The sequence below is a fragment of the Alexandromys fortis genome, unplaced genomic scaffold (assembly GCF_014885135.2).
Source record: "Alexandromys fortis isolate MF-2015 unplaced genomic scaffold, M_Fortis_MF-2015_v1.1 scaffold_80, whole genome shotgun sequence".
NCBI lineage: Eukaryota > Metazoa > Chordata > Mammalia > Rodentia > Cricetidae > Alexandromys > Alexandromys fortis.
Window position 1 is genome coordinate 2,785,531 of NW_026068174.1, and position 18,970 is coordinate 2,804,500.

General features: G+C 45.4%; 1 protein-coding gene across 5 annotated transcripts; it reads right to left on the reverse strand.

Moving 5' to 3' along the window:
* Nucleotides 1-356: 356 nt before the first annotated feature.
* On the reverse strand, nucleotides 357-18,825 carry Rnf135 (ring finger protein 135). 5 transcript variants are annotated; one of them, XM_050128827.1, is made up of 7 exons: nucleotides 18,530-18,825; nucleotides 16,812-16,969; nucleotides 15,898-16,246; nucleotides 13,352-13,498; nucleotides 10,483-10,645; nucleotides 6,811-6,888; nucleotides 358-4,789 (listed from the first exon to the last, which is right to left on the reverse strand). In XM_050128827.1, exons 3-7 carry the CDS (start codon nucleotides 16,243-16,245, stop codon nucleotides 4,260-4,262), a joined length of 1,266 nt encoding a protein of 421 aa, XP_049984784.1. In that variant the 5' UTR covers nucleotide 16,246; nucleotides 16,812-16,969; nucleotides 18,530-18,825; the 3' UTR covers nucleotides 358-4,259. The 5 variants fall into 5 exon arrangements, with proteins under 5 accessions (XP_049984786.1, XP_049984784.1, XP_049984781.1 ...); XM_050128824.1 differs by having other exon boundaries at nucleotides 16,812-17,036; XM_050128828.1 differs by lacking the exon at nucleotides 16,812-16,969.
* Nucleotides 18,826-18,970: the final 145 nt, after the last annotated feature.

An 18,970-nucleotide genomic window follows, 5' to 3' on the forward strand; every position in this document is an offset into this window, starting at 1 on the left:
GCAGAATGTGGTATAATCACAGCACTCAAGAGGCTGAAGCTGGAGTTTAAGATCAGCCTGGGCGCCATATTGTTTCAAACAAACAAAAAAATCTAGAACTATAAGAAAGAGGCAACAGGCCAGGTGGTGGTGGCGCATGCCTTTAATCCCAGCACTCGGGAGGCAGAGGCAGGCAGATCTCTGTGAGTTCGAGACCAGCCTGGTCTACAAAACCCTGTCTCGAAAAACCACAAAGAAAGAAAGAAAGAAAGAAAGAAAGAAAGAAAGAAAGAAAGAAAGAAAGAAAGAAAGAAAGAAAGAAAGAAAGAAGCGACACCAAGCAATATCATCATTTCATCTGACAATATTTATTTATGCACGAGTACAAACCAAGACCAGCACTTTGTTAAAGGGGGGAGAAGGGAAACTGACACATTGGGGTTTTCATCACCTGAAGATTTCCTCCATCCCCCATCCCCATCCTTGAACCCCCATGGCTTGCCTTGAGCCTTATGTCCTTCTCATGATGTTAACATGCCCAGCAGAGGTCACTCAGACTTTCTCCTAAAGACAGTATGGCTCATGGTTAAGTGCAGGGAATTCGGAGTCGCCCTGCTTGGTTCTGAGCATCAACTCCGCCAAGTACTTGCTGGGCATCATTACTCAAATTATTTAGCCTCCCATGCCAAACAGAAGTAACAATAGGACACACTACCTGAGACTGCTGTGAAAACTAATTATCCCAAATAACGAGAAATCCCTAATACTGCCTGGTACATGGTAAATGACATGTAAACACTGAATATAAAATACATTCTGAGTGAAGAAACGTTTTTGTTTTGTTTTTTAAGATAGGGTCTCTGTAGTCCTGGCAGTCCTGGAACTCAATATATAGACTAGGTCGGCCTTGAACTCTGAGTTCTGCCTGCCTCTTCCCTCACCTTCCAGGGCCATGGGCCACCGCACCCAGTTGAGGGTCGTAACTTCTGTCTACCTCGCAGTCTGAGGATCAAGCCCCATGATAAAAATACACAGCAGAGGACCCCATCTTGGAAAACCAAAAGAAGAAAAACCACACACCAGCCGGGCGATGGTGGTGCATGCCTTTAATCCCAGCACTCGGGAGGCAGAGGCAGGCCGATCTCTGTGAGTTCAAGACCAGCCTGGTCTACAGAGCTAGTTCCAGGACAAGCTCCAAAGCCACAGAGAAACCCTGTCTTGAAACCCCCCCCCCCAAAAAAAAAGAACGAAAAGATAAGAAAAACCACACACCAACAAAACACAAGATAGAAGTCATCCCCGGCAGAGAAACCTACTGTGAGGACATCACAGATTTATTAGAGGTGTTGAAAGGATTGGGTGAAGCCAAGAGGACACGCTGGCAGCCAGGAGGCAGCAATGGAATTTTACTCCAGTGCGCTAACGGGGCGCTTTTCTTTCACAAGGCAACCTTTATGCTGCTGCCCTGGAGAGACCATTGAGTAGTCAGAGCAAAGTGCCTCCCTCTGCCTAGAGATAAGAGGATCTATCTTTTGTACCTTATCAAAGGGAGAACTTGCAACACAACCTCTTGAGTCCCAGGAGGGTGCAGCACCCCAGGCTAGCAGGAAGGCCAGCTGGGTAAGAGTGTGCCAGGAAGATGACTGACATTGGGCGGGACAAGGGCTTCATCTAGGATTCTCAGCTTCCTCACTGGCCTGTGCAAGAGGCCAGATAAAACCTGGGTTGGCTTCAGTCCCACCCTTCAGAACCATCTATCGTGGGCTCTCAAACTAAACCCAAAGAAGTATCTGCTTTGCCTTCACTTTTTCTCTCCCCTTCTCAGTGCTGGGGCTGGACACAGAGCTTTCTACGTTCAAAATGTTCTACCACTGAGTTAGAGCCCTACCTCCTTTGTCACTTTCCTATTTAGGAAGCAGAGCTTCACCACATTGCCCAGGCTGGCCCTGAACTCACAATGTAACCTAAACAGGTGCAATCCTCCTGCCTCAGCCTCTCAAGTAGCCAGGATTGTAGTCCTGTGCCACCAGGAGTCAATGGGCCCCACTTCTTCACTGCTGTTCTGTAAGAAGGCTTATTGCTTTTCCTTACCATGCCTGTTTTCATGGAGCAAAAAAGTTCAATGCTTTGGTGTCTGGTAAATATTCTCTAAGCTTTCAGCAAAGACGATCTTGATTCAGTGTTCAAGCATCCACGTCCTCTACATGCCCTGAGAAGCAAAGCCCCTTAAAGCAATCTGTGTCTGCCAAGACCAATTGGCTGATTAGAATTTCGGTACTGTGGAGAGATAGGAATTTTGCAGGTCCAGAGGCTACTTATCTTCTGGCTCCCAGAACAGCCATTCCTTGCCCTTTCACCCCGCCCCATGGGAACTAACACCTTGTGATAATAGATAAAAGCCTTTTAGAATCTATCGGTTTACAGGCAACTAGCTTCTACCAATCCAAAAGCTAAGAGTGCCATCAGACAGCATCCTGACCCATAGAATATCTTCCCTCATCTCTTTACACCTGTGTCGTCTGTGTTCCCACCAATGTATTTTAAACTTACCTTGATTTAGGACTTTCTCTTTCATGAAACTGCTTCCACATTGGAACATGTAGTATTCAGGGTAACCTAAATCTCTGTTCCCAGGCTATGATCATTCAAAATGACTCCAGAATAAACGCTTATTTCCCTTAAGATGAAAATGGTGCTTTTAGGTACCAAGGGTCAGTCCCTAGAGGACAAAGTCTCTGCTAGGTTTGGCTTGAAGGTAAATCACTCAGCACAATCGTTAGTTAGCTATGTAGGGAGAGACTTTTTGTTTTGTCTTTTTTTTCTAGACAGAATTTTCTGTGTAGCCCTGACTATCCTGTATCTCACTCTGTAGAACAAGAAGTCCACAGATGGTCAGTACAGGAATGATTTATTCTAAAGGTTTTTTGTCATTGTTTTTTGAGACAAAGTTTCTCTGTGTGGCAGTCCTGGCTGTCCTAGAACTCGCTCTGTAGACCAGGCTGGCCTCAAACTCACAGAGACCTGCCTGCCTCTACCTGCTGGGATTAAAGTCTGCTCCATCATGCCTGGCTGTTTTCTAAATATTTTTCATTTATGGTTGAGTTACTATGGAGATTTCAAGAGAACCTGATAATAAATATTGAAGAAGCCAGGTGGTGGTGCCGCACACCTTTAATCCCAGTGCTCAAGAGGCAGAGACAGGTGGATCTCTTAGAGTTCTGAGGCCAGCCTGGTCTACAGAGTGAGTTCCAGAACAGTCAGGGCTACATATAGAGACCCTGTCTCAAATAAACAAACAAAAACCCCAAAAACAAAAAACAAAACAAATATTAAAAAAATTTCAAGGTGACTGCACTGGGTAACAGCCATCATTAAGTTCAAATCCACCATCAAGTCCTGGTTCTGGTAACAAGAAAGGCTGAGAACAGAACTTAGGGCTTTGTGTGTGCAGAGTAAAGGCTCTACCACTAAGCTACACCGCAGCCTGTATGTTATTTTAAAGCACTATTCATGGAACTATTATTACACAGCAATTGCTAAGTAACATATAGTACTTTTTTTGTGTGTGTCCTTAATGGTCTGCTTCCAGTATCACTCTGAAAACAAACGGTACTCAGCACAGCTGTGATATTCATGATTTCGGTTTACTACACTGAAAGGCCACAGAACAACTGGAACAATAGCTAAGGCACACAAGGTAGGGTCCAGGAAGCCTCCCTCTCACAAGTCACTGGACAGTGCTCTGTCCTCCCAACAGTGGTACTCGGGGACTTATCTAGTGGTAGGCTAGCTAGTGGTGTTTACCCAGCTATGCTGTGGGGCTGGGCTTTTAATTAGGGGTGGGTCAGTCCTGTAAGCACGACTCGTTGACCACAGGGTGACTGAACCAACAGTCAGACCCAGATGAGTCCTAAGTGACAGAATCGTCCAAAGTCCCGCTTATTAGTCAAGCTAGTCTAAGGCCTTAGAGGTCACCTTCAGGAGACAGGCCAGGCCAGCTCTTTCTCTTAAATGCCCAAGGTTCAAAGAGCACAAACCCGTTTAATTAATCTTATCCCACACAAAAATGAATAACTTCAAAAGTGGGTGGAGCCATACCATGTAGTCCAAGCTAGCTTTGATTTTGCTGACCAGGTTAGCCTCAAACTTGCTGTGATCCTCTGGCCTCTGCTTCCCATGTGCTAGAGTTACAGACATGTACTTCCATATCCAGTTTCCTAGCTCTAGTTGCCTCTAAACAGAGAGACTGGGAAGCCCGTGTTCTAAGCCCTGGGGAAGCTTCATGAGTTTACCTGCTTTATTTCCAGGTAGTTCCCAGGACTTAACCCATACAGCCAGAAGGCAGGATGCAGAGGGGAGGAGGCAGAGACCTCACACTCATACAGAAGCCTCTCCTGAGCAGAGACTGAGTAGAAGGCCAGCTTCCCCAGCTCAAGGTCCAGCCACACACCCACAACCTCAGGGCGGCCCAAGTGAAGGTCGGTTTTCTTCACCATAGCCCAAGCAGAGAACTGGCCAGGCCCTTTCCACTCTATGCACCAAGAGTCCATAGTCCTTCCCAGCATCTGGTCCCGCTTCATGCCCCACGAAGCCACCCCAACAGCCCAGTGGTTGCAGTTCCTAGTGTCCACTTCCCAGTAGTTCTGGCCAGAAGAGAGGGCCTGGGAACATAAGACTTGGCTAATTAAAAATCTCTCCGGACCCCAAGAATAGGGCTGTGGACAACGCGACACAGTCACTGTCCGGCAACTGTTGGAAACCTCCAGGTTACAGGAGAGGCTCCTCAGGTCAAAGGTTGGACTGATGGCCCCTGGGGAGACATAAACCACAAGAACATAACAGTCAGTTATTTTTCCATTTGTACATATGGGTATTTTGCCGGCATGTATGTCTGTGCAGCACACGCATGCAATGCCCAGAAAGTCAAGAAGAGTGTATTAGATCCTCTGGGACTAGAGTTTCAGACCATTATGAGACACCAAGTTGGTGCTAGGAATCAAACCTGGGTCCTCTGAAGAGCAGCCACTGCTCTTAACCACGGAGCCATCTTCCAGTCAGGGATACTTAATTTTTGACCATCCATGCTGGAAGTCAGTTACTGACTAGCAAGAAGCAACATTGTATCTTTTGGGGTAGTGTTTAGGTTAAATTGATACATAAACTTGGAGAAAGCTCTGCATAACCTTCATGTTGTCTAATCAATCCCCTGTTCCTGCTTTTATTGTTTGTTTGTTTTTTTTTGGGGGGGGGGCTCCAGACAGAGTTTCTCTGTACCTTTGGAGCCTGTCCTGGAACTGACTCTTGTAGACCAGGCTGACCCTGAACTCACAGAGATCTGCCTGCCTCTGCCTCCTGAGTGCTGGGATTAAAGGAGAGCGCCACCACCCCCGGCTGCTTTTATTGTTTTTACCTCCCATCCGGAAGCTATCTCTGAATCCCATGCAGTATAAGGTCATTCTTACTTTTCTCAATTCTTGTGCTTTGTGAGTATGATAGCTATCTGTAATTTATATGTAATATCTCCTTCCTTCCTCCCTTTCTCCTCCCTTCCTTCTTGTCTGTCTAGTGCTGAGAATCAGACCCAGGGTCTTGCACATACTAGACAAATTACTCTACTACTGAATCACACTCCCAGCCCCTATTGGTTAAATGCTAATATTTGAATATCATGTCTTCTTTTTTTAATTATTTATTATGTATACAATGTTCTGTCTGCATGTATGCCTGCCTGCCAGAAGAGGGCATCAGGTCTCATAGATGGTTGTGAGCCACCATGTAGTTGCTGGGAATTGAAACTCAGGACCTCTGGAAGAGCAGCCAGTGCTCTTAACCTCTGAGCCATCTCTCCAGCCCATATCATGTCTTCTCTACTCCAGGTACTTCTTTCTCTCCCTCTTTCCTGAGCTCTCCTGTAGCCATAAGCCAACTCTACCATGTTATGACCACTGCAAAGATAAGAGAACAGAGGCCCTGAGAGGTGACTTGTCCAGGCCTGCACAGCTGTCTAACAGAGGTGCTGCAGACAAACTCAGGACTCCAGGGTGCATGCACTCTTAAAGATCAACTAGTCTGAGACAACACAGTATATATGTTGTAACTGGTGACATCAGCATGGATGTGTTCAGCATCTAAGTGTTCAAGGACCTAGCTGAGCCTGGAATTTGGGACTCTCAAATCCTCTTTGTTTTTATATTAAGCTCTCCATATAGAGGGACCTCGTCTAGAAGAAAAAAATCCAAGAGTATAAAAATCAAAGGTTAGGTCCCACAGCAAGGAGGTGGGCCAGCACATTTTTGAATCCTACTGCTTATAAGTTTTTTTTTTTATTTTGTTTTTTCAGATTGAGTCTCATGTAGCCCAGGCTGGCCTCAAACTATGTAGCTAACGATATGTTTGAAACTGAGCCACCTGCCTCTCTCTCCCAAGTTCTAGGACTACACGGATATATATATCACACCAGGTCTATACAGTGCCGGGGACTGAATCCGGGGGTTTCTGTGCATGCTAGGAAAGTACTCTGTCTACTGAGATATTTGGTTGTTTTGTTTTGTTTTTCAAGACAGGGTTTCTTTGTTTCTTATTTTGTTTTCGGGATGATGACAGGGTTTCTTTGTATAGCCTTGGCTGTCCTAGAACTAGCTCTGTAGACCAGGCTGGCCTCAAACTCATAGATATTTACCTGCCTCTGCCTCCTGAGTGCTGGCAGTAAAGGCGTGCGCCACCACAGCCTGGCTGATCTACTGAGTTATATCCTAGTCCTAGTAAAGTGTGTGATCCTACTGAGTATATCCTAATCAAAGTAAAGTGTGCTGAAGTGGACCTCATACTTACGTAGGGCAAACTGAGAAGCTCTCCTGGGTACAGGACATCTTTGGGCAGGCGGCAGACATAAGGAAGAAGATGGCATTTCTGGGAATTAAAAGAATAATTGGGAGGAGGAAGGCTCATTAGCAAAAGGCAAACTGAAGGTATTCAACTGTCATGATATAGGAACAGGCCTGCATTCTTTCTCATTAGCGTATTCTGGGTGTTCAGGTTATGCCAGACACCACATTCAGACCAAGTATATCTAGCCCCAAGTTATCACTGTGGGACTTTTTTTTTTTTAACTGTTTCGCCCACAAGCCACAAACTCCTTGCTAGCAGAGATCTTATTCATCTCTATATTCTAAGTATTAAGGCCCCTATACACCCCATAGACAGAAAGTGTTTTATACATATTTATCAGGTAAATTAATACAGTTCCAGGGGACTACAGCCCCTCATATCCAGAATACTCGCAAACCCCCGTCAAAGCCCTAAACCATCATTGTATAAACTGGTAACCTGGGCTGATGTAAGGTTCATGTTAACTGCTGACACCTCCAACTCCCTCTCCATGTTCCAAAGTTTAATTATTAACTTAAGCAATTATATATGCTAGACTACAATGACCACGGGAAAGCGGGAGCGGAGAAAGGGAGAGAAACCCTATGGCATGGCAGAGGGGAAATCTCCCACCTGAATCTTTTTTTTTCCATTTCCATGTGTGTGGTGTGTGTACATGTATATGTGCAAACTTTTGAGTGTGGGGGTGCTAGTGCATGTGTGTGTGCATGGGAACATGCGAAGGCCTGATACTGATGCTGAGACTCACCCTCAACCACTCTTTCACTTTATTCACTGAGTTAGGGTCTACAGAGTGAGTTCAAGGACAGCCAGGGCTACACAGAGAAACTCTGTCTCGGAAAAAAAAAAACCCACATGTGACACATGCACAACATGTATGAATCTGAAGAATATTATTCTAAATGAAATAAAATAGTCACAAAAAGACAAATACTTTGAGGTTGAGTGGGTAACTCAGCGATAAATCATATGCCTGGCATTCATGAAGCCCCTGGTTTTGATCATCACCACAAAACACACATATACCTCCCCCCCAAAAAAGAAAGAAAAAGGTAAAGGTAGAATCACAATTGCCAGAGGCTGGAGAATGGGAAAATACAGAGCTGCCTGATGGAAATAAAGATTCGGTTCTGCAAGATGAAAAAGTTTCATCAAGATGGGTACTACAACCATGCAAATACTGTAAATATAATGAACAGTTGGCTGAGAACAGCTATAATAAGATATATATTCTTGTTTGTTTGTTTGTTTGTTTTTGTTTTTTTTTTTAAGTTTTTCGAGACAGGGTTTCTCTGTAGCTTTGGAGCCTGTCCTGGAACTAGCTCTTGTAGACCAGGCTGGCCTCAAACTCACAGAGATCCGCCTGCCTCTGCCTCCCGAGTGCTGGGATTAAAGGCGTGTGCCGCCACTGCCCGGCAAGATATATCTTCTTAAGTATATAAAGCAAGCAGTAGCCAAGCTGGCCTCACAGAGATCTGCCTGTCTCTGCCCCCCCCCCCCAGTACCGGGGATAAAGGCGTGAGCCACCCCTCCCACTCCCCTCCCCTCCCAAAACTATATTTTTGATAGTATGTATCAAGAAGTAGCAAACTTCAAGACAAGACTACAAAGAGAGACTCTATCTCAAAAAAGCAAAAATAAACAAACAAAAAGAATTATATAGTTATATACCTTTTTTCCTTCTTATTATTATTCCCCCCACCCTACCTCCACACTCTTTTTGAGACAGGATCTTTCTATGTGCCCCAGATCGGCCTTGAACTCCTGATGTGCCCATCTCTACCTCCCAAGTGCTGGGATTAGAGGTATGTACTGCTACGCTTAGTTTCATGTCTTGTTAGTAAAACATTTACTAATTAAAAAATAAAAAGAGGGCTGATAAGATGATTATCACCAAGCCTGATGATCTCATTTCAATTCCCACAGAATGGAAGGAGAGAATTATCTTTCCAAAATTATCCTTTTACCTACACACATATTGTGGCAAGTGCCGGGAGGTGGTGGCGCACGCCTTTAATCCCAGCACTCAGGAGGCAGAGGCAGGTGGATCTCTGTGAGTTCGAGGCCAGCTTGGTCTACAAAAGCTAGTGCCAGGACAGGAACCAAAAAGCTACGGAGAAACCCTGTCGAAAAATCAAAAAAAAAAAAAATTGTGGCAAGTGCATACACAGATCATAGACATGACATGTACACATACACTATATATATACACACATATATATACATAAACACATACATATATATGTTTGTTTGTTTTTTAAAAAGACATAAGGCTGGGTAGTGGTAGAGCACACCTTTAATGCCAGCACTTAGGAAGCAGAGACGAGGCAGGTGGATCTCTGAGTTTGAGGTCAGCCTGGTCTACAGACTGGGTTCCAGGACAGCCAGGACTACACAGAAAAGCCTTGTTGAAAAAAAGTTTAAAAGGACACAAAATAAAAAGCAGCTAGGGGAGGTAGAAGACATGTGTGGTCCAGCTACTCTAGAGGCAGAAAAGTCGCCTAAGCCTAGTGTTTGAGGCCAGCCTGGGCAACATAAAAATAACAGGGGCTGGCGAGGGGCTGGAGAGATGGCTCAGCAGTTGAGAGCACTGTTGCTCTGGTTGAAGACCTTGGTTTGGTCCCCAGCACCCACATGCTCACAACCATCCCTAACTCCAGCCCCGGGGACCCTGACACTCTTACCCTCTCCTGACCTTTGAGGACCCGAGACATATACCGGGTGCACAGACATACATGCACGCAAACACCCACACAAAGGAACTAGAACTGAAATAGTGATAGCAGGGACCAGAGATGGCTCAACGGGCAAAGGCACGTGTTGCCAAGCCCAACAGCCTGAGCTGATTCCCAGATCACACGAGGGGTAAGGAGAGAACCATTTCTGCAAGTTGTCGCCTGACTTCCCGCCACATGGGAGCTGTGGCAGGCACATGCCCACCACCTCCACCACATATGTAACTAGAAATGAGAACAAAAAGTCCAAATCAGCCTATCTCTAAACTCCTCCGGCAAACTGCAAAGATGAGCCACATGCTGGGATCCAGGGTCATGAGTCTTAAAAATGGGAGTTTTGCTTTACTCAGGGCCTATGCTACAGAAAAATCCCTTATGTCCATATCCCAAACTGTCCACAGCCAGGACCATACCTCAGCCTACTCCTAATCAACTTACACCACCACAGAAAAAAGCAGACATGTTCTAGGTCTTGTCCCCAAAGGACAAAGCCAGGAGCACTTGGTCATTCTTTCCTGATGTGAGATGTCCTTCTGTATATGTGTTGTTTTTACTGGATGATGAATAAAGCTGTTTCGGCCAATGGCTTAGCAGAGTAATGTCGGGCGGGAAATCCAAACATAGATATATAGAGAGAGTAGGCGGAGTCAAGGAGACACCGTGTAGCCACCAATAACAGTAAGCCACAGGCAATAGATTAATACAAATGGGTCAATTTAAGGTGTAAGAGCTACCTAGGAATATGTCTGAACCATTGGTCAAGCAGTGTTGTAATTAATATAGTTCTGTGATTATTCAGATCTGGGCAGCCGAGAAACGAAAGCACAGTCTCCGTTTACAGCACCCAACTCTCTTAGTCAGTCTGGCTCCCTCAGCTCACCCAGAACTTGTTCTCCAGGAGCTTCTTTCCATGTGACTCCGCCTTGCAGTTTTTCTTGAATCTCTTGTAAGTTATGAAGAATCTCTCGAATTTTCCTCTCGGATGCACTGGACGCTACTGCCTTTGGAGAACTCAAGGAATGTTCCTGCTCAGAGGAAGAAGCCTATTGATCAACGAGGAAACAAGTAAAGAAAAGTCAACTATGGAACTCATCAAATACACTCAAGAGCCACCTTCCAGTCACAGTTTTGTTTTGTTTCATTTAAGTCTAAACAGGCTTTTAAAAACAAAATTAGGGGTTGGAGAGATGGCTCAATGATGAAGAACAATGGCTGATCTTAATCATCCTAGGTTTAGCTCCCAGGGCCCACATGGCTGCCTCCATAGGCACCAGGCATGACTATGGGCACAGACATACATGCAGATAAAACACCATACACATAAAAACAAACAAACAATATTCCCTAGCAGAATGCAATGAGTCATGTTTATAACTCAAGCACTTAAGATTCCTGCATAAACATAAATATTTTTTTAAAAAAGTCCTGAAGGGGGCTAGAGAGATGGTTCAGTGGTTAAGAGCACCACCTGCTCTTCCAAAGGTCCTGAGTTCAATTCCCAGCAACCACATGGTGGCTCACAACCATCTGTAATGAGATCTGGTGCCCTCTTCTGGCCTGCAGGCAGAGTACTGAGAATATTGTATACATAATAAATAAATAAATCTTTAAAAAATATAAATAAATAAAAATAAAAAGATAAAAAGTCCTGAAGCAAGAAGACTAATATGAGTTCAAGGTTAACCTAGGCTACAAAGATTCTGTCTCAAAACAAAAATCATGATACTGGAGCATTTTTTTCACAATGTTTTTTCAAGACAGGGTTTCTCTGTGCAGCCCTGGCCGTCCTGGAACTCGCTCTGTAGACCAGGCTGGCCTCAAACTCACAGAGATCCACCTGCTTCTACCTCCTAAGTGCTGGGATTAAAATCATGCACCATCACCACCACCCAGGACATTTATTTCTTTTTATTTTATGTTTATGAATGCTTTGCCTATCTATTTGTATATATGTATCACATGATGTGGGATTCCCCTCCATATGCTATGAATATGTTTTATTACCATTGGTTAATAAAGAAGCTGCTTTGGCCTATGGCAGGGAAGAATACAGGTAGGCGGGAAACTAAACTGAATATAGGGAGAAAGAAGGCGGAGTCAGGCAGACACCATGAAGCTGACCAAGAAGCAAGAGGTAACAAGCCACAACAAGATCCCATCACTAGGGCTGGAGGGGTGGCTCAGTGGTTGGGAGCATTGCCTGCTCTTCCAAAGGTCATGAGTTCGATTCCCGGCAACCACATGGTGGCTCACAGCCATCTGTAATGAGGTCTGCTGCCCTCTTCTGGTCTGCAGACATACACACAGACAGAGTGTTGTGTACATAATAAATAAATATTAAAAAAAAAAAGATCCCATCACTAAAGGAGAAAGGGGGCGGTGCTTGCTGCACAAGCCTGCTGATGCCTTGACTTAAATCCCTGGGACCTACAGTGAAAGATGAAAACAGACTCCTGAAAGCTGTGCTCTAACCTCTCTTACACACACACATGCTCTCGCTTGCACACCCTCCCCTACACACACATGCTCTCGCTTGCACACACACACCCTCCCCTACACACACTCTCTCCCATACACACACAAACTCTTTCTTCCATACAATTATTCTATTTTTTTAAGAAGTCACTGAATGGGGCCTGGCGGTGGTCGGCCTTTAATCCCAGCACTTGGGAGGCAGAGGCAGGTGGACCTCTGTGAGTTCAAGGCCAGCCTAGTCTACAGAGCCCAGTTCCTGGACAGCCAGGGCTCTAACTTAGAGAAAGCCTGCCTCAAAACAACAACAAACAAGGTCACTGAATGGGGCTGGAGAGTGGCAGTTAAGGACACGGACACGTGTTGCTCTTGCTAGGACCTGAGTTCAGTTCCCGGCACCCACGTGATGACTCTACTCATCTCTAACTTTGATTCCAGGGGATCCAACATCCTCTGTGACTTCTACAGGCATCAGGCATACCCATGGTGTGTGTGTGTGTGTGTGTGTGTGTGTGTGTGTGTGTGTGTGTGTGTGTGTGTATGTGTGTGTGTTAATGCAGGCAAAACACCCATACACATAAAATAAGATAAATACATTTTTTTTTTTTTTTTGGTTTTTCGAGACAAGGTTTCTCTGTGGTTTTGGAGCCTGTCCTGGAACTAGCTCTTGTAGACCAGGCTGGTCTCAAACTCACAGAGATCCGCCTGCCTCCGCCCTCCCGAGTGCTGGGATTAAAGGCGTGCGCCACCACTGCCCAGCTGATAAATACATCTTTAAAAAAATTTAAAAGTCACTGAAGAGAAGGACTTTCAAATCTGTGGGATTTGCCAAGAAATCGTTGGTGATTTTAGAGAGGGTTGATTGAACGGAGTGGGAAGGACAGACCCCAGCCCACTTGAAGCTTTCACTAACTCATGTCTATCATGTCAGATTTCTAACCACCCATATTTGGCATAAAGAAAATGGTAAAACGTTGCCAGGTGATGGTGGTGCACGCCTTTAATCCCAGCACTCAGGAGGCAGAAGAATCTTTGTGAGTTTGAGGCCAGCCTGGTCTACAAGAGCTAGTTCCAGGACAGGCTCCAAAGTTACTGAGAAACTCTGTCTCAAAAACAAAAAGAGAGAGAGAGAGAGAGAGAGAGAGAGAGAGAGAGAGAGAGAGAAATATTAAAGCGTGAGACCTGTTGCCCTGTTGCATTCCTTGATTCCATGTCTCAGACTGCTCTAGCTGGAAGCGGTCCTTTACCCTGGCCCTTCCTTTCCCACCTGAACCTACCATGCCCAGGAAGCCTCGTTCATTGTCCGGTCCAGATCCTGACAGAGGACTCTGCGTTGGAAGGCTCCTGACAACATCCACGAGCTGTCGCACCAGTTCTGTCAGCTTCTGGATGACTTCTTCCGTGGTGCTTTTCTGCACTGTCACCTTTAGAAGAGCAAAACGGGGCTTCTGATTCCCAAAAACTGGACCCAGGACCACCACTCAATAAAGGGAGCTATACATGCCACGGCAGCAGCATGAAAGAGAACATTCAGAGTGATGGCAAACACTAGAGAGTCAAATCTTCAGGTGTACCGTAAGATAAATTTTTACAAGAATGCCAAGACTGCTTAAAAGGCGCAGTCTTTTCAGCAAATACTACTAGAAATGTGTATCTGTATACCAATGAATGAGGCTAGGTTCTTTGGTTTGATTTTGAGACAGGGTCTCTCTACACAGTCCTGGCTGTCTTGGAGCTTTGTATGTAGACCAGGCTGGCCTGAAACTCATAGAGATCTGGCTGTCTCTGCCTCCTGAGTACTGGGATTAAAGGAATGTGCCACCATGCCCTGCTTGAAGTTAGATGCTACCTAACACTATATAGAAAATTAAATGAGGAGGCTGGGGGAAAGTGTATGCCCGGTACATCTGAGACCCTCAGATCAGTCCCCAACTGAGTAAAATTGTAAGAGTAAAATTGAAAATAGGAACTCAGTTGTAAGATAATGTACATTGTAGCCGTAGTCATAATAGTCGAATGTAGAAGTAATTCAAATGTTCATTGCTAGATAAATTGATTAGAAAGTGATATAGCCACACAAATGATAAGACAGTCACCTAAAGCAAGAATGTGCTGATACATGCTACAACATGAATCAGCCCAGAAAATATTATTGGGATGAAAGAAGTCAGACACAAGGGGACATGGAATAGCCCCATTTATATGAAACATGTAGAATAGGTAAATTCAGAGACATAAAATAGATTGTTGTGGAATACTATTTCAACTAGGTAAACATGTGTTACATTTGTTTATGCTGCATTTGTTTAACAATGTAAGGATGTGTTTAATTATGTAAACATGTTGCATTTGTTTCATCTTGCCTGCCTAAGGAACCTGGTTGGTCTAATAAGGAGCTGAATGGGCAAGATCTAGGCAAGAAAGGAAAGAAAGGCAGGGCTGGCAGGCAGAGAGAGCAAGTGAGCTACCCACCAACTGACCAACCGACCCAAGGCAAGAACCAAGAAGCCAAGCAGCCAACTAAACAAGAGAAGCAGTGGAAAGAAAGATAAAAAGAAGAAAAGTAAAAAACCCTGAAGCGAAAGGTAGAAAAAGAAAAGCAGGCCAGGAAGTGGTGGTCCACGTCTTTAATCCCAACACCTGGGAGGCAGAGGTAGGCAGATCTCTGTGAGTACGAGGCCAGCCTGGTTTACAAGCGAAGTCTAGGATAGCAACATCCAGGACTCTTACACTGAGAAACCCTATCTCAAAAAACCAAAAATAAAAAAACTAAAAAGGCTCCATGTCATGATTTGAGAGCTGATTGGTCACTCAAAAGAAAAAGCCTGGTACAATGAGACCTGTGCGGAGGCTGGAGGAATCAGGTGTTATTGCTTAGTAGGTACAGAGGTTCTATCTGTGGTGATGAAATCGCTTTGGAAACAGCGGTGACAGCAGCACAGTATTGGAGAGGTGACAAATGCCATCGAATTGTACACTAAAAAAGTTGTGCAAATCGTTGGACGGTCATGGTGGCATATGCCTTTAATGCCAGCTCTTGAAAAGCAGAGGCAAGCAGAGCTCTGAGTTCAAGTGCTCCACACCTGTAATCGCAGGCTTGGAAAGGCAAGGCAGGCACAGGTCATCACCCACTTCAGGTTCAAGGCCAGCGTGGTCTACACTAGTTAGGGCCTGTCTCAATAAATAAGTAGAATTAAATAGTGCTAAAGTGGCAAATTTTATGGTGAGTATATATAATATATATACACATATATAATAAAAATTTAAATATATTCTACCACACTAAAAATTTTCAGACACCACAGAAAAGCTGGCGAAAAAAAATGGTAATATGGAAGGGTGCACGAGACCTCGGTGGGATGGGATTTAGAATAACTATTACTTGTGAGATTTTTTTTTTATTTTTTATTTTTTGGTTTTTTTGAGACAGGGTTTCTCTGGTTTTGGAGCCTGTCCTGGAACTAGCTCTGTAGACCAGGCTGGTCTCGAACTCACAGAGATCCGCCTGCCTCTGCCTCCCGAGTGCTGGGATTAAAGGCGTGCACCATCACCGCCCGGTTAGCAATGAGATTTTTAACTATTGCTTTTGACCAGACCTTACTATGGAGATCTGGAGGTGTGGGGCATGTCCCTCTTTTCTGCCTCTCAAATCCTGGGATTACAGGCGTGCATTCTCCACGCCGGACTTTTCAAGCTTCTTTATACAACTCTGAACTTTTCAAAGATTACACTGATTAAATCACGTAGCGGAAGAAGAGATCGGGAAGGCAGGAGAGGCCCAAGAGGGCGCACGCGGGCTGTCAGAGCGGTGCGGGCTTCCTACCGGAGGCGGCGCGGGGCGACGCGGCGGAACGGGCGCGGGCGCGGTTTCGGGGCCAGGCTCGAGCTCGAGCGCCGCGTGGCGGTACTTGTCCGCCAGGTCCTGCAGCAGCGGGTTCTTGCGCAGCGTGGGCTTCGCCTCCGGGGCCTCCCGGCAGGTAGGGCAGGCCCAGGGGCGGCCACCCACGCCGGCGCGCTGCTTGACCCACAAGTCATCGAGGCACTGGTAGCAGAAGCTGTGGCCGCAGGGCAGCGTGGTGGGCCAGTCCAGCAACTCTCGGCAGATAATGCAGCTCAGGTCCTCCTCGCTCAGCCACACAGGGACTGCACCGCCTAGGGCAAGGGCCGCCATACTGGGCGGTGGCCAGGAAGCCCAGTAAGGCTCCGCTGCGCCCCACCCACTTCCCCAGCTTCGCCCCGCCCACAGGTGTCGTATTTCATTTTCTGAGCTCTGTGCCAACAAAACAAAACCAGGCCAGCAGGGTCTACAGAGCTAGTTCCAGGACAGTCAGGACTACACAAAGAAACTCTGCTTCGACAAACCAACAAATAAATAAACAAGTGAATGAATGGATAAGTAAATAAATGAATAAATGAATGAATAGAAAAACCAGACAACCAAGGAAGTAAGCAAGCAAATGAACAAACAAAACTCACTATTTTTATTTTTGAGAAATTATGCCAAAAATCCCTTTTCTAAGGCTTGTCGAGTGACTCTCAATTCAACCAGTTAAGCTTTTACTTAGAGATACTTTTGTCTAACTTGACATATTCAGAAAGAAAAATTAGAGCATTGTTCATTTCAATACACCTTTGGCAGTCTAATATTTTTGGGAGGATTTCATCTTACATGTTTGAAATATGTTCGAATGTTTGGAGGTGTCCATTGAGCTCATTAAAGTGATGAAGAATACTTACCACTTTAAGTAAAAGCAGCCTGTCTGATCTGTTGTTCAGTTAAAAAGGGGGTTGGTGGGCTGGAGATGGGAAGCAACTGGTAGAACGCTCACCCCCGTTTGTGCATGAAGCCTTGGGTTTGATCTCCGGCATGGTCCCACAGGCCTGTAATCTCAGCACTCAGGTAAGGGAAGAGGAGCAGAAGTTTAAGGTCATCCTTAGCTACGCAGTCAGTTGGAGGTCAGCCTGGAATGCATAAGAACTTCTCTCAAAGAATAAAGTGCTGGCAAACAGCTGTAATCGGGAGGCAGAGGCAGGATCTCTGTGAGTTCGAGCCCAGCCTAATCTACTGAGTTCCAGGACAGGCTCCAAAGCTACAGAGAAACTCTGTCTTGAAAAAGCAAAGCAAAGCAAACAAACAAACAAACAAAAAGCAACACAAAAAAAGAATAAAGTGGGGCTGGAGAGATGGCTCAGAGATTAAGAGCATTGCTTGCTCTTCCCAAGGTCCTGTGTTCAATTCCCAGCAACCACATGGTGGCTCACAACCATCTGCAATGAGATCTGGTGCCCTCTTCGGGCCTGCAGGCATACACACAGACAGAATATTGTATACATAATAAATAATTTTTTAAAAAAAGAATAAAATGGGTTTGGTGAGATGGCTCCGAGTGAAGTGCTCACTGTGAATCCTGACACAGGAATTTGGTCCTGGAACCCACAGAAAGGGGCAAAGAGGAAGCAACCCCACAGGACTGTCTTCTTACAACATGTGTGCTGTGACACACACTCTCTCACACATACATACAGGCACATAATAATAACATCTAATAAACACAAAGGGGAAAAACAGCATTTTTTTGCTTTGGAGACCTCTTCTACTCTTGGAAGTTCTTTCCTCATTTTTCCTTTAAAAAAAATCTACATTTTGGGGGCTGGAGAGATGCCTCAGTGGTTAAGAGCACTGCCTGCTCTTCAAAGGTCCTGAGTTCAATTCCCAGCAACCACGTGGTGGCTTACAACCATCTGTAATGAGATCTGGTGCCCTCTTCTGGCCTGTAGACAGAATACTGAGAATACTGTATACATAATAAATAAATCTTTAAAAAAAATCTACATTTTCTCTGCTTAAAAATAAATGAGTAAAATAACAAAATAAAGATAAAGAGATAACCTCAGAGACCAAGACAGAGGGATTCAGACAGAGGTCAGGAGCCGGGCCAGACCATGTCTGTATCTCACTGGGCTTTCTTGTTTGTCCTCGCCTGTCGCTCTGAGGAACACACCCACACTGAAGCCCCCCTCCCTTGTAATTAATCAGCTCTATTACTGCTTATTTCCTGCCCTTTGCGGTGGTGAGTTCCTTGAGCACCGGAGCTGTGCCTCTACTCATTTCCCCCATCCGAGAACTTAGCCACGTAGACCCCCCAAGGAGCGCACAGTGGTGGAGAAGGCAGCCGAGTGGCTCTTAATGCGCGCTCTATAATAGGTCTCAGCCCTCCTAAGGATGCGATCCTCTAGTCCATTTCTCGTGTTGTAGTGATCCCCAACCATAAAATAATTTTCGTTGCTATTTCATAACTGCAATTTTGGTACTATTTATAAATCGCAATGAAAATATTTTTGGAGATAAAGGTTTGCCAGCGGGGTTGCGACCCAGAGTCTGAGAATCACTTCTCCATCAGGCACTGCAGCCGATAAAGTCAAAGAATTAATTTTAGTAGCTAAACAGGACCCACCTCCCCGGCGAGCTTCGTTCTGGAAAGAGACATCCAGAATTTGTATTGCTGCTTCTTTGGGGAATTCAGGAATGTCCAATAGATTCAGAGACTCACGAGACCTGAAGGTACACGTCTGTAATCCCAGCACTCGGGAGATAGACACGCAGATCTCTGTAAGTTTGACGACAGCCTGCCTTTGAGCATTCTTGCCCTCAACTTGAGTTATTTTCCTTACCCCTTCCCTTTGATTAGCCTCTACACAGTTTGGACATTTTCAGCTTTAACGTCGCTTTCTCGAGAGGAAGGAGGAAGTAGGCTTCCCTCGGCCCCCTACGCTCCTGCTGGCTGGTTGCCACACACCCATCGCCGCTTGCTGCCCCCTGCAGGCTGCCATGTGCAACAGCAGGGACCACCTGCTCTCACCTGCTTAGTAAGTGGGGCTCAGCCCAGCACTTGGCA